At 41.0% G+C, this 15,125-nt stretch overlaps 1 protein-coding gene across 1 annotated transcript in view; it reads right to left on the bottom strand.

Moving 5' to 3' along the window:
• The window catches only part of card11 (caspase recruitment domain family, member 11), a 91,868-nt gene that overhangs the window by 27,166 nt on the left and 49,577 nt on the right, over positions 1–15,125 (bottom strand). Inside the window, exons 12-24 of the mRNA XM_034191349.1 lie at positions 14,956–15,125; positions 14,739–14,845; positions 13,924–13,964; positions 13,667–13,784; positions 13,343–13,544; positions 11,395–11,521; positions 11,075–11,318; positions 10,261–10,345; positions 9,801–9,896; positions 9,240–9,354; positions 7,233–7,409; positions 6,429–6,550; positions 1,656–1,771 (exon numbers count right to left, since the gene is read on the bottom strand). Coding sequence (XP_034047240.1) covers positions 1,656–1,771; positions 6,429–6,550; positions 7,233–7,409; positions 9,240–9,354; positions 9,801–9,896; positions 10,261–10,345; positions 11,075–11,318; positions 11,395–11,521; positions 13,343–13,544; positions 13,667–13,784; positions 13,924–13,964; positions 14,739–14,845; positions 14,956–15,125 — 1,720 coding nt within the window. The remainder of the gene's footprint in view (positions 1–1,655; positions 1,772–6,428; positions 6,551–7,232; positions 7,410–9,239; positions 9,355–9,800; positions 9,897–10,260; positions 10,346–11,074; positions 11,319–11,394; positions 11,522–13,342; positions 13,545–13,666; positions 13,785–13,923; positions 13,965–14,738; positions 14,846–14,955) is intronic.

Here is a 15,125-nt window from a genome sequence, read left to right on the forward strand (position 1 = left end):
GGTATACGAGTACTGTGAAATCAGAAAATAAAGTGTGCCTTCAGCAACCAAACTGAACACAACACAAAACCATTTCATATTTTAAGAAAATGGCACAATTCACACCTTTACTGAATATTGTGTGTGTGTGGTGTGTGTGTGTGTGTGTGTGTGTGTGTGTGGTGGTGTGTGTGTGTGTGTGTGTGGTGTGTGTGTGTGTGTGTGTGTGTGTGTGTGTGTGTGTGGTTCAGTTTTTCCTACAGTTGCCCATTATAACAGCAAAATAAATAAATGAATAAAAAAGAAATAAATAATAAGCTTTGCTCACATTTTCAAGCTATCATAAATGGTGGCTTAGTGGTTAGTGCTGTTGGGAGCGATTCCCACCTGTGGCCTTTCTGTGTGGAGTTTACATGTTCTTCCCATGTTTGCGTGGGTGTGCTCCGGTTTCCTCCCACAATTAAATTGCCCAGGTCTCCCTTACAAAAGAGATCTGGATCTCAATGGGACTAACCTGATTAAACCAAATAAAAAAATAATAAATAAAAGAAAGTCCCTTCGGCTTTTTCCTTGTTTTTTTTTTGTGTTTGTTTTTTTTTTGTGCTCCCGTCATGAAATGATTACATTTTTCGTGACAGGGTTTTTTTAAACTCATTATTACTAACCCTACTCCTACCCCCCACCCTAACCTTAACCACCCCCGACCCCCTGCTTCGCTTTTAATTTTGTGCAGCCATCACGGAATGAATTAGAATGAATTTGTGCTGCCGTGACGAAAATGAGGCACTTTTTTGTCACAATATCACAAACCAATAGATTAATGTATATTTCGTGCTGCTGAATCACGACTTGCCGTGAGACCCGGCTGTGTTTGCACTCTGGGTCACCACAGCAGATCCAAGGGGGATCTGCATGTTTATTTGGCACAAGTTTTACGCCAGATTCACTTCCTGATGCAACTCCACATTATATGGAGAAATGTGGCAGGGGTGGGGTTTGAAACCGGTAACCTTCTGCACTGAAACCAATAATCAATAATTAAGTAATATTTCAATATTAGTAATATTTCATAGAGATAGCGACAGATAGAGTGTGATTCTATCTACCTATCTATCTATAGATAGAATAGCATCAGCTCGACTATCTGCTGTTGCTTCTCTGCATCGAAAGGGCCAGCTGAGTTGGTTTGGGTACCTGTGAAGATGCCCCCTGGTCATCTCCCTAGGGATGTCCCACCAGGAGGAGGCCACAGGGAAGACCTAGGACACGCTGGAGAGATTATATTTTCCAGCTGGCTTGGAAACACCTTGGGAAGAGTTACAGAACTTGGGCTGATGATAGGGAAGTGTGGGATGAGCTGCTGACTCAGCTTGACCTGGACCTGGATAAGTGGCTGACACTGGACACATGCACATTAACCATGTGGCCACCATCCCACAACAGTTGCAAATGTAAAGGTCATTAAAAATGGAACTAAAATATATAAGCTGCCCCCCCCCAAGTCATTATGGCTAAATGTGGTCTCAGTAATGTTGTTGATGATTAAAATGTTTTATAGTAGTTTACAAATGACATTTTACAGTGTTTGAGGTGTGCTTGGACTTGTGGCATTGATGGTGTTTGAAATCAGACTAAATCTCCTGGCTAACAGTCTTGGGGTGCGTGTGTAACCCTACCGCAGCTTCTTGATGTTTTTCTCACAGATCTTGATGTAGATGATGATCGGGTAGATTTCTCTCCTCAACAGGTCTTTGACGCAGCTCAGCTCCGCCTCCAGCAGGCAGTGTTTGCCCTGGTTAAGAATTTAACACAGAATTACAGAAGTGCACTGTCTTGCAAGGACACGTGTCCTGCACACATAAATAATGGTCACATCTCATACAATGCAAAAAAAAAGAAAAAGAAAAGATTAAGCCTTCTGCTGACTTGTTGAGCTTCAAAGGAACTTGTTTCTAATTTTCACATCATAAAAAATATACAGTAAAACAATGCATTGCACACACATGCTAAAGTGAAATTTTACATGTAAAGTTTGTGGTCAAAATAGTCTTTTTTACCACTGAGGTGATGTATTTTTATTCTGTGGTATTTCAAACCAGGATTCACCAAGAATATTTTGTGGGGTGGAAATTCTAACTGTTTCCAGACAGTGTGAATGTTGGCATATTGGCAATTTAATATTATGAATCACTTATGTAAATGCTAAGGAATAAAGTTACATTGGTGCCAAAGAAAAAATGTTTTTAATGAGTTAAACCTTAAAAAGAGGCTGTACAACTTTAAATTAATTGTGCTTAATAAGTCAATGCAATTATTTTCAGTTACTGAGACTTAAAAGTTTTCAATCCCTTTTCCTGTGGGATTAAGTAAACAGAACTTAAAATTAATAACTCCATAAACACAATCTTTATGTTGACTCAATGCAATATTTATTAGATTCTTTTGTAAAAAGTAAATTGTCAAAACTCTGTTGGCTGCTCCCTTTTTCCGCTCATGGTGCCACAGCAGAGTCCACATGGATCTGCATGTTAGTTTGGTACATTTTAATGGTACATGTACTTCCTCATACAACGCCACATTACAGGGGAATGGGCACGGCTTGATCTTGAACTGGGAACTTTCTGCTTGGGATCCAGGTCCACTGACCGCTCGTCATCCACATTAACTTCCTTTGTATAGTCTTTGAAGTAAATTTAAGTCATATTAATTCTTTAACTCATGAAACTCAAAATCATGTGACATAACATTCAAAAATGTTGTGGCAATTTATTGCCTCAATTACACAAGTACAGTCTGAGTACTGTGTTACAACTAGTAACACAGTGTGGCGGTGAGTACAGTCTATGAGTACAGATCACTTAAAACGTGTAAATGTCTCCTTCACATTAGGCTCGTTACTGCCACCTTCTGCTTGGGAGTGTGGACCAAAGATTAAATCCTACCCATTAATCATGTCTGTCAAATAAATTTTAGCAAATCTCTATGGCTCAAACGATATGGCAGGTTCACTAAAATTTTAATGCAAAGCTCCTGAACTCTGAATTCTTTCTTTATATGTTGTTTTTCCTTGATCATATTTAGCATAATTGTGATTACATGCGTAATCCTCTCAGCACATAAATCAGTTGGATGCTTTCCTATTAGCTCTGTCCCTCACCACACACTATATTTCCATTACTGATTTAGATGCGCTGATGTACACAATAGAAATAAGTAACATGATCTCAGAAGCTAAGCAGTGTGGCATCTTTTTAGTAATTGGATGGGAGACCTCTTTGGAACACCAGCGGCTGTGTGTGTTTCTCCACATTAAATTGGAGTTGCGTCAGGAAGGCATCCAGCATAAACCTGTGGCAAATACCAATGTCGATCTGGCTCTATCCACTGTGGTGCCACCGAACGGAACGGGTAGCAGCGAAATGGACAACAACAAACTACACTGTTAATTATAACATAACAATGCCAGACCCCATCACAATTTGTGAAAGGTATTGGAAATGAGGGACTGTCTTGCACAAAGTGGGGCATCTGGCACCCTACATCCACATACATCACACTGCAACATTAAAGCACAATTTGCAGTGAGAGCTGGTTTCCCTAATGAATTGGAGCTATTGACTGCACACATGTTGTATAAAGGTGCTATCACATGATGAATTTGTTTTTGTAATAGGAACATATTCATTCCATCGATCTTCACATCACGTGATGCGAAAAATACACAATCAGGCTGGAGGCTGGCACGGTGGCTGCTTGCTGTGTAAATAGTTTCTTCGTGTTATCTATGTGTTTTCTTTTTCTTGATAGTGAGATTTGAGCAGCAGAGCTTCTTAACCGAATGTCTCCCTGTGTTCAGTATTTGTCAATAAAGGCCTGTGTAAAGTTGTGAATGTCACACACTGTCAGTGTGTAACATTTCCAGGTGATTCTTTAACTATGGGCACTATTGGCCTTGTAAATGTAATTTCCACCACACCATTGCCTTACAATATAAAGTGCCTTGGGGCAACTGTTTGTTGTGATTTGGCGCTATATACATGTGCTCTGATGTTACTGTTTATCTCCATAGAAACTACCCACACAATCTTTCATACAAACTTTTTAAAGGGACATTATGTTGTGGTGGAAATTACGGCAATAGTGTGGGACAACTACATTTTGTTTAAAAAAATCACAACAGTTGTATAACATTGAATACCCCAGTTATGTTTTGATTATTTTACTGATATTTTATTCAGAGATATTTTAAAACATTAGAAAAACGTTTGTTACTATTCATTTTTATCATTGAAGATCATAAGTCTGGGTGTGGGACAAGCACAAAACGGCAATATTTGCATATAATGATGCTGAAAAAGGTGAAAAGTCATCATAGACTACTAGGACAAATTTCTTCAAACACTTTCATTGTAAAGATAACTATAAAAGTGTGAAATTTCCCCTTTTTTCTTTTTTTCATAAATATGATCAAGGGACATAAAAGTGCCCGTAGTCTAAGAATCACCCTTACATTCACATTTTAACGTCAGTGTGTGCGCTGTTCTGAGCCGACAGCATTTATGGCCTTACACACACACACACACACACACACACACACACACACACACACACACACACACACACACACACACACACACACACACACACACACACACACACACACACACACACACATATTTTTCCAGTTTCATGATTATTCCATTTTGACCCTCTGGGGTCCGAGGGCATTTTTTGGATAGTTCACTCGCCTGGCATAAATGTTTTATTACTGCTGTTAACAGCTCTCCCTGCATCACACAATCAAGTTTTATATCTCTTTTTTTTTCAGGACAACCTGTACTTTCAGATATATATGCTATAGTGGTGTTTTATAAGTGTAGGTTTATACCATCAGAAATAAGAAAGGAAAAAGTAAAGCGGAAAATAATTTTCCACACATTTATTCAAAACACACAGCAAACTATAATAACAACTGTTTTGACACTTTATAAAGGTAATTTGAGGTCTTGTGTGAAAGACTGTACAACAAAAAGGTTCAAATAATATACACAAATGCACATTTTGAACAATATATACAAAATGGTCTATGCATTTTGTTTGTCTTCATCTCAAAGCAATTTCTGTCTGCTATTACACAAAGGTCACATCACAAACTTCTACTTCTAAGCTGACTGTGTGTTTGTTCACTCCTGCTCTGAAAGCAGCTTTCACACTTCAAGGCTCATTCACAGTTTGAGGAGCGGCCCCTCCCCCCTCGCTCCATTGATATGGTAAACAGTGCTTTATGCCGGAGCGAGAGAGCTGGCCACAGGCTTATCCAATAACATTCACAGGCAAACTGCGTAGTGGAGCAATCCTGATACTTACACACTCTTTGTTTGAGCACGTGAGATTGTATGAGAGGCTCTCTGTCTGCTCCGTGTGCTCACTTTCAGTGATCGCACATTGGAGCCAACAGCCAGGGGGCTATTCAAATGGGCCAACTAGTAATACAGCACTCCTAAAAACAATCTTTGGTTTATCACGTGAGGTAAATCTGCCCTACGAATGGATTTTGGAAAACCATGTGGCGGTGAACCAATTCCGACTGGACACTCACATTGTGCACGTCATCACACAGCTTCTATGAGGAGTACAAAGATGGTGGACGGCTGGCTCAAAGTCTGCGGAGTTAACTTTTCAGCAAAAAAAGTATGTTTCTATCTCATATCATTAAAAAGTTATTTATAATTTAGTAAAACTTGGTCTCAGCAGTCGTATACGAAGGTGTCAGCCCCAGAGGGTTAATAGGGTACCAAATAAAATATCCCTGCATGTCCCCAAGTAATTTCCAGTCATCTGTAGCACACAACCTGTATAAATTACTTTCTGTGTTCATGTTGTCTGATGTGACGTCATGGGGATTCCCATCTCCAACAGCCTATTTACATGGATTTGCATATTTAAAAAGTGGCGTGGCCAGAGCAGAGTTTGGAGCGTGTGCATGTGCACTCAATTCCACGTTCAGGGGGATGTACAAATGGAAAGTGTGTGGATCCATGCTTGTGCACACTTTGATACATCTGGATATTTTTGTGCATACGCCAGTTTCTGGGTTTTGACATACGCCATGTTTGGTAGAAATCCACACAAAACTTTGTACATGAGGCCCCAGGATATTTAAAAATAAATAAATCCAAAGCATGAAATATCACAGCTTTCACACATTTTGATAGAAATGTGTATTTTGGCCTGGAATGGATCTGGTGAACTTTTGTTGTGGCTTCACATATATAGGGACTTGTATTTTGGGCAATGGGAAAAGTGTGCACTCTGAGTAAACTCTTAATTTGTAATTTATTTTATGAGCATTTGCTCCCATGTTTTACCCTGTCCTCAGTGCTGTTTCTGTCAATGTGCCAAACCTTTGAGCACATAAAATAGGAACACGAGCTGACAACAAACTCTACCTTAGTAGCCACAGCTTCAATGTTTTCTCTGGTGATGCATTCAAATGTGGCGTGTTTTTCTGTGTAGTGAATGAAGGGCTCCACATTCTGTCTCAGATGGAACTCCTCTTTGGACAAGGTGTCTAAAATAGAATAGAATAGAATAGAACATTATCAGAGTAATGAGCCATTTCAAGGGTAATTTTTGCAGTAACATGGCAGCTTCTACAGGGACAAACAGATTTCTAGAACACTGAAAGAGACAGATTTATATCAGTGTTCCACAGTTTTCTCCTTTTAAATTGACCACTACAGGAATTATAGCAAATGAGGAATAGAAAGTTCTGATGGTTTTGGGAACTTCCTCAAAAACTGTTTCTTTACTTCACCTGACACTCCGATGACCCTGGTTTTGGGAGTTTGGGTATTTCTTCTCTGTCAGTTTGGCATCATGAGAAATTGTCTCACAGTCAATAGGGCCTTTTGATTAGCTTGTCATGATGAAAATAACTTTTAATGAAGCTTTAAATCTCTCCATGTGTGTCATTATCATCATTATCATCATAATCATCATCATCACCCCAGTTATGAAGCAGGTCATCTGAGCTCCTCCTGTCCCTGCTGTCTCTCTGATTACACTCCTTAATGTCTATAGCACAATACCTGACCTGAATCCTCTGCCACCCTCCCTTCTTCACTACCTGTGACTCGCTCTTGTGATTTCACTCACAGCAGGAGACTGAATGAGAAGAATTCTGCCAGCTGTGTTAAGTGATTCTTATTTAGCAGCAAGATGTTCTGCAGTGACCACGCTGATGCACTGACCAGGTTTGCAGATATTAAAGTCCATGGCTCCCCCCATGTTAAGTATTTTCTGGATGATGGTTTTGGCCAGAGCGGTGGGAGTGAAGAGGACTGGTCTCCTCCTTTGTGTGCGCTGGGGGGTGACGAGACTGTAGGGAATCAGGCTCCTGCTCAGCTCACTGTCTGGATCTACAGCATCTTTTTACAGCAAAGGATCAAGACAAAGGAAAAGCACAAAAACATGCAATCACAAGCTCCAAACAGACACATTAATAAAAGCTATGATTTCCATCCTCTGGCCCAGAGACGGGACAAACCCTGGGTATAACATGCTAAATCAAGTCATAATAGTCAGCGGCGCGACTCCAGTTGCAGCGGCTACCACACACTCACATCGCCTCAATTTGGAAAACGGACTGTTTCAAGTTTAGTGCACATAAACAATGTCAATGTATATGTGTTGTCGTAATTCTGATGTGTGCCATTATTACAGTAAACAAGTAATAATTGTGGATTAATTGCTGTTTGTCTGTGGAATGTGTGTGTGGAAATCAGTGTTGTAATGACAATGATAATAAAGCTATCCATCTATCCATCCATCCATCCATCCATCCATAATAGATCAGTGGGGCTTGCATTGTCAAGATCTGTTGGAGACTTTGTCCCACTCATCATTCTAATATACCAACGCAAACAGAATAATAAAAAAGTCACACTTTGTCTTATGTGAGCGGTGCAAACTTGCTTATTTGATCCCAATGCAGTGTATAAAACCATATCTCATGGGTGCAGTGGAGACGAAGAAGATTAATGGACTGGATCAGAGAATGGTGAAGGTGTTGAGGAATTGGAGCTGAAAATGGCATTGGGGGGGGGGGGGGGGATTACAGCCAGAGTGCCTTAACTGAGAGAGTGGCATCAACTATGTTTTCAACATTTTTTTAAAATCATTTAACCACATACAGCAACACATCCAGGTACAGCTGCAATCAAAATAAATATAAAAATAGTTAAGCTATCAAATTTACAAAACTTACAATCTATGATTATTTAATTAATTTAAAACCTGATTTATGCTTCTGCAGCTCTGTAACTCCGTGTCATGCAATGACATGCACGACAGTTTTAAAGTTCTCTGTCATTGGATTTGCTTTATTATGGATTAATTTGAGCCTCAACAAGCTTTTCTTTCTACAGTCATCACCTCCAATCAAAGGTAAACTGTACAATTTACTTTGTGCTGAAAAGTTGCAGACTTTCTGATCCATTTTTAATCAGCGTGCACACTGCAAAACTATTATAATATGATGGGAGATGAAGGAGTACAAGCAGAAAAAGTGTCAAATCACAGCCTTTTGCTGTGTCTGATTTAACAGGTGCACGTCAGACTGCGCCTCTGAGTCTGAGCACGGTGTGAAAAAAATAAATGGTGCGCCTTTTAATCATGGAAATGACTCCGGTCCCACATGTGAGGGGTTTTTAAAGGAAAATACATTGTGATCGGATGGGATATTTTATTTGATGTGAGTGAAAAATCCGTTGTACAAAATCTGTTATATCCGTTGTTTATTACATGGAAAACAATACAAAAACACTGGGACTTTTTTGTCCAGTGACTGAGAACATCTGGTTTATACGATGAGTTTAGTTGAGCTTCACTGTACATGGGACTGAAAATAAATTTACCTCTCAAAGCTTTGACGATGAGGTCGCTTCCATCCCACACGGCTGACTTTATTTTCCCAAATTTTTCTTCTGTTTGGATCTGAAGGGAATCTGTACATCTTGAAGCCCTTGTTGTGTCTATTTATGCCTCCAAATGGACAACAACCCACATTAAATAAATAAAATAGCTGGATTTACATGCAGACAGATTAACAACGAACGCTATTTTGGAACCAAGATGGCACCATGAGTCACGTGACTGATTTTTTCCGACCCATCATGTCGCCACTCTCTCAATTAAGGCACGCTAATTACAGCTCCATCAAACTCCTCCCTAGAGCTGCTGATTAATTTTGAGCTCACCTTCAGGTCGAAGCGTCTCCAAGCCTTGTCTGGGTAAAGAGCTGCCTGAGTTGACGATGCGCACACGTTCACTGCTGTTCAGCCGCTTGTACTTGATATCCACCCTGCTGACAAACTGCAAATCAAAACAGAAAGTAGGACGTGAATACGTGGATACCTTCAACTCTCACAGTGTTAAATAAACTGTCATAGTGTAAATTACTGGTGCTGATCAGGTTGACCTGATAGAGTTATTACTATTGACAGATCAAAAATAAACTACTTTAAAAGTCTTATTAAATCTCTTAAGTTGTAACATCATATTCACGTTTAAAATTTGGTTGTCATATTGTGGATATGTACCACTTTGAGACAATATAGAGTCCTAACTATAAGGTTTATGCACATTTAATGTGATTAAAACATTTTAAAATAATGAAGAGCTGTTGAATATGTAATATTTAGAAATAAACATAAACAATAACTTGGAAAAAGTGCACAATTCCTCTTAGATGATAAACCTGCTTTTTTTTTTCTTTTTGAAAATGAGATGTTTGCTTCTTTTATTTTTATTTTTTTTACCTGTAGAATCTGTGTGAGGAAGATGCCGGCTCTCGATAAGCGTGGACTGGTTTTAGGATCAGGTGAAGGGCTCGTCTCCTCGACCATTAAATTGTTCTACACAGAATCATATGCACAATTCATTTCAAGCACATAAAGACAAAGGATGAGAAAATAAGTATTTCAGCAGAGCTCTATGTAGCTATATAACCCACTTTGCTGATAAAATGTTTTAATGAAAAGGAAAAGAGTAAAAGTATAGATAAAATAATGTTTCTTGAAGAATAATTGATGAACAAAGGGGCTCTACTGATCAATCAGTAACTGATCATTAGAGCCCCATCAAACCCCACCCAATGCAGCCTCAGAAAAATTGTAGTGTGGGATGTTGGTAGAGTAACGCTGACAGGAAGGTCTCAAAAAGGTGAAAATGAAATTTTAGCTCAGCAAAAACCAGAGGATGTTTGAGGTGGATACTGACCCTTGTGCTGCCATGGTTTTTGCTGTCGTCTTTCCCCCCTCGACACACTAACTTCTGAATCTTAACCAGGAGCAGCTGCTGGGCCCTACAATCACAAACACATATTCTATCATTTTCTTACTGTAACTCAATGCTATAAACGCTATTGCTTCTGCAAAAATCATACTCTAATTTGAAAAACACATGTCTGTGTGTCTTTCCATCTGTTTGTTTCCCTTTGGCAGAGGTCATGGTCATAAGCCAAAGGTTAAAATTTGGATTTTTGCTCTGATTCATAGCAAACTTGACACACATAGGTGGGTCCTGGAAATACCCAGGTGAGGTCAAATGTGCCACAGATCAACCACTGGTTAAAAGTTAAAATTTAAGTTTTTTAAAATTTAAGTTTTTCATTCATTTCCAAACTTGTCACACATATGGAGGTGGGTCAAATTTGCCAGAGAACAATCACTGGGGCCAAGGTCATGTCTCTCTCTCTGTTTAGGGGCCTTTCTTCTCAGATCATTTGAAGTTTAACCCCAGATTTGCCCTTAAATAACTCATTTTAACAAAGGTCAAGGCCAAAGAATTTGATTTTCAGCCCATTCTATACTAAATGTGGTGCACACTGAGCTGGATTCCAGAACTGCCCGGCAAGGTCAGCCAGAGGTCAATCATTTGGGTGAAGGTCAAGGTCACTGGGGTGAACTGTCAGATTTACATATCCGTTACTGTTTTCAGTCTTACTATTATCTAGTATAATAAAAGAACACGTACGAGGAGTACATTTTCTTTTTTTATTTGTTTGTTTGTTTTTACAAAAACTGCAGTATACCGTGAGTTGCTGGGTATAGTGCCACGCTCAGCCAGGTCAGAGCCGGTGTAGGAGTCCATGCGTGCACACAACCACTCAGATCGGCCCCGGTGCCTGGTGTCCAGGACGTGCACCACCTCATCACAGCGCACGCTCAGAGAGCAGCTGTCTGATTGGCCGGAGATATTGAGGTTTACACGAATGTAGAAAGAGTCACCAGAAGCCACTGTTCCGTCAGCTACATCCCTCTGAAGATGATGGTAAGCTAGAACATGTTTAAATATGTGTTATATATAAGTTAGTTTGACAAAAATATCCATGACCAGGCAATAATGACTTACCATCTAAGTTGGCTCTGTAGTGCAGCCTGATAGGTCCAGAGCAATGCTGCAGCATCCAGTGAGCTTCTTCTTGAGTGCTGGTGTCCACTGAAATGCTTTGGTTCTCTCCCCGTATACACCCCTCAAGCTGGACATCCAATGACAGCATAGCAGACAGTTGTTGAAACATTTACACTTTAATGCATTATTCACTTTCAGCACAAACCTCACACCCCCATCACACTAGAGCACGAATGAGCATGAATGGACATTTGAATGACATTCATGCAAATTCGAGCTGCATTTGAATGCCTCGAACAGCAGTCGGCACATTCGTGCAGCCAGAGCACATACATTTCACATTCACTGCTGCCCCACTCCGAGTCGACGCATGTCGCAGGCTCGGCGCAGCGTACCACAACACAGCTGAATGATATGTGACAGCCGTAATACACCTATCATGATATGAACACCATGTACCTCTGTAGGAGGAATGACAGGACAACTGGTTCGCCAGGCCTTCACAACATAAATAGAAATAAAACTCACCTTCGGGAACCACTCCAGGTGAGTGTCACAGCACAGGGCGAACACCAGCAGGAGCTGCTGGCTGTGGTGGCCACCCTCTCATCCTGGCAGCGCTGTCAGTTGCCAACATCAGCTCAGAAATGCCTCGTCCACCATGAAATACAGGGTGTCCCAAAAAGTGCCACAAAAACATTTGACTGTAATTCTGCAATGACTAATTTGAATTCTGTTCTTTTTTTTTTCAGACATCAAGATATATGTGAGGAATTTCTCATGATGTAGTTTGAGACTGATCTAATGAGGATGCCGCTTACAATCGAGAAAAAAGGGAAACTGGTGGAATTCTACTTGGAGGCCAAATCGATTGTGCAAACCCAGTGACAATACCAATGTCATTTTGCAGTTAGCAAAGCTCCAGACAGAAAGACAATATAGGATTGTAAAGAAGTTTCAAACTGGTAGAACTGTTCACAGTGTTAACAAAGGGAGATCTGGCCTAACCAGAGGAGCGGTGCACATATTGAGCACATGTTGTGAATGCCAAAACTCTTATAAACTGAGGTGCAATTAGAAATGAACAACAGAGATAAAATTCCCTGAGATATGCTTCAAGATGACATATGACAGATATCAGTATCCAAAAGTGTATTGATTTTCTATGGCTTTATTTTTGGGGCACTTTTTTGGGGCAACCTGTACACATATCACCTGATCGCTTTACCACTTCTGCATGAACCTGTCTGGTCAGCAGGGCGACCGCCTGTCCGCTATACAGTTGATGTCCAGAGAGAAAGAGAGAAGGTGCGAGTGCAACGGGGGAGGAATCCAACCCATGAACTGACATGTAATGAGTTCATGGGTTGGATGTCATTCAACATCCAGCAGTGGGACACAGCAGGTCTTCAGATGTGTGGATTACAGTGCTCGCTCTGTCACGCTCCTCCTCTTACTTGCCTTCCACCCAGACCTCGGGTGGCACATACGGCACTGGAGGTGCATTCTGCATGTTCCTGCTGCTTTCTGTCAGCATTGTGGGGTTTTGTGCTGTGTTCTTTTTTTTCTTTGTCTTTTTATTTTATTTTGTTTTTATTTTTTCATGTTTCATGCTGTGTTGTGTCCACATTCGACCTGCACTCTGGGTAGTCGACTTGATTCAGGAGCTGCTGCACTCCGAATGTGCATGAACCATTCGAGCTGGCTTCGTTCCACATTCTGGGTATTCATACGCCATTTGTACACGCTGTACGAATGTCTGTCCTGCATGAATGTGGCTCAAATTCTGGCTGTTTTTCCATTCGCCTGATTCATACAGCATTTGCGCTCATTCATACTCTAGTGTGACGGGCCCTCAGCTTTGATTTGTAGAGAGATCTGTGCAGACCAAAGCAGCACACAGACAGATCTGAACCTTCATCACTTCATCCCAGTGAAAGTCACATACCAACAGGAGGTGGTGTCCCTCTCGTAGCCCCGCCTTCTCAGCTGCAGAGCCTGACTGGACACACGAGATGAAAATGCCACTGTCGTTGCCGCCAACCAGAGTGACGTCCTTCAGCAAGTTGTCACCTGAAAAAGTCAGGACCTGCACTTGTTTGAGGGAGGAGCTGATCCTAGAAAAGGACGAAAGGGACGGGCGGAAGGGCCTGCACACAGACACACGTACGTCAACCCCCGCCATCACTCGCACAAACGAGATCAGTAAATAAAGACTGTGGAAGGAGTTTTTAAGCATCTACGATTTGCAGAAATGTAGGTGTATTCGTACCTCTCCAGAGAGAGCTTCCTGAAAATATTATTGACCTGCTCCAGATCATAAGTGTCCATCCCTTCTGACTGATGGGAGGAAGAAGATGAATGGACAGACGGAGGGCCATGCTCGTCTTCTGTACACACGAAGGGATAGAACATGATGAGAGCAAAGAGATGTTAAAGAGAAGATAGCTGTTGGCATCAGGATCAAAAACATCAGTTGCACATTTCTGCAAAATGTGAAAAAGATGTTCAGTGCATTTTTTATTTTACCAAATTCCATCTCCATGTAGTCACTGTCAAAGTCCAAAAGGCTGAAAGAGAGCACACACATCACAGTATTCTGAAGCCATTAATACAAACCATCCACTGATTATCCAGTAAGTGAGTTCTTATGACTTTATGCAACATGTGCACAAGTTAGAGCAGACAAAACTTCACAACCTCTGGCGACCCCCTAGGGGGAATTGAACCCCATATTAAGACCCAAGGATCTAATCTGTTTTGCATACAAAATGTTTCTAACAACCTCCGTGTTGATAATGTTTCAATCTGTTTTGAAGAAACGTTTTTGGTTGTAAAACCGTCTTAGCTTGCTAACATTAGTGCTTTGCAGTGACGCATCACTTTTTCACAGCAAAGGCCTGCCACTGCTTTGATGCTAACATAGATGGATGGTGATCACTTTCTAAAATTCTGATGTCTTGTGGGCCCCACGTTTAGCCTGTACAATGGTGTCTTGATCGACTGATCACATTTTATGACAGTGCAGATGGACAGATGGATTCAATTTCAATTTATTGAATTTATACAGCACCAAATCACAACACAGCTGCCTCAAGACGCTTCACACAAGTAAGGTCTAACCTTACCAACCCCTAGAGCATGCACACAGGCAACAGTGGTAAGGAAAAACTCCCCTCTGGTGATCTGAGGAAGAAACCTCAAGCAGACCAGACTCACAGGGGTGACCCATTGCTTAGGCCATTCTAACAGTTACAAAGTTTTTACAAAGGTGAATAAACATAAAACAGGATCTTGAATCTTGTTGAGATGATGTTTATAATGTGAAATGAGGCTGTGACTACCTGGATGGGTGGAAGTCATGTTCCTTCTCCCTCTCTCGGCGGTACAGTGAACCTATCTCTGGTGGCTCAGGAAGTATGGACAGGATGCTGTCATTACGGCAGCGCAGCTTTTTAAAGGTGAAAAATGCATTAGGTCAACCATTCCCAGTGTTAGAACCATTTAATTACGATGGCAAAGACATCATAATGTCATAATAGTAACCCACTGAGACCTCACCATATTTGGCCTGTTGGGCTGCTCTGATATGGTGAAGGGGGGTGGGGGGTTGGAGGTGAGTGGACAGTTCAGGGAGTTGAGGGCACTCAAAACCGGAGGGCGGGAGTTGCTGGTTCTGTTTGAGTTTGGCATCTGAACGTGTAAAGAGTCTACTCCATTGGAGGATTGCA

Source organism: Thalassophryne amazonica, chromosome 16 (assembly GCF_902500255.1).
Source record: "Thalassophryne amazonica chromosome 16, fThaAma1.1, whole genome shotgun sequence".
Classification (NCBI taxonomy): Eukaryota; Metazoa; Chordata; class Actinopteri; order Batrachoidiformes; family Batrachoididae; genus Thalassophryne; species Thalassophryne amazonica.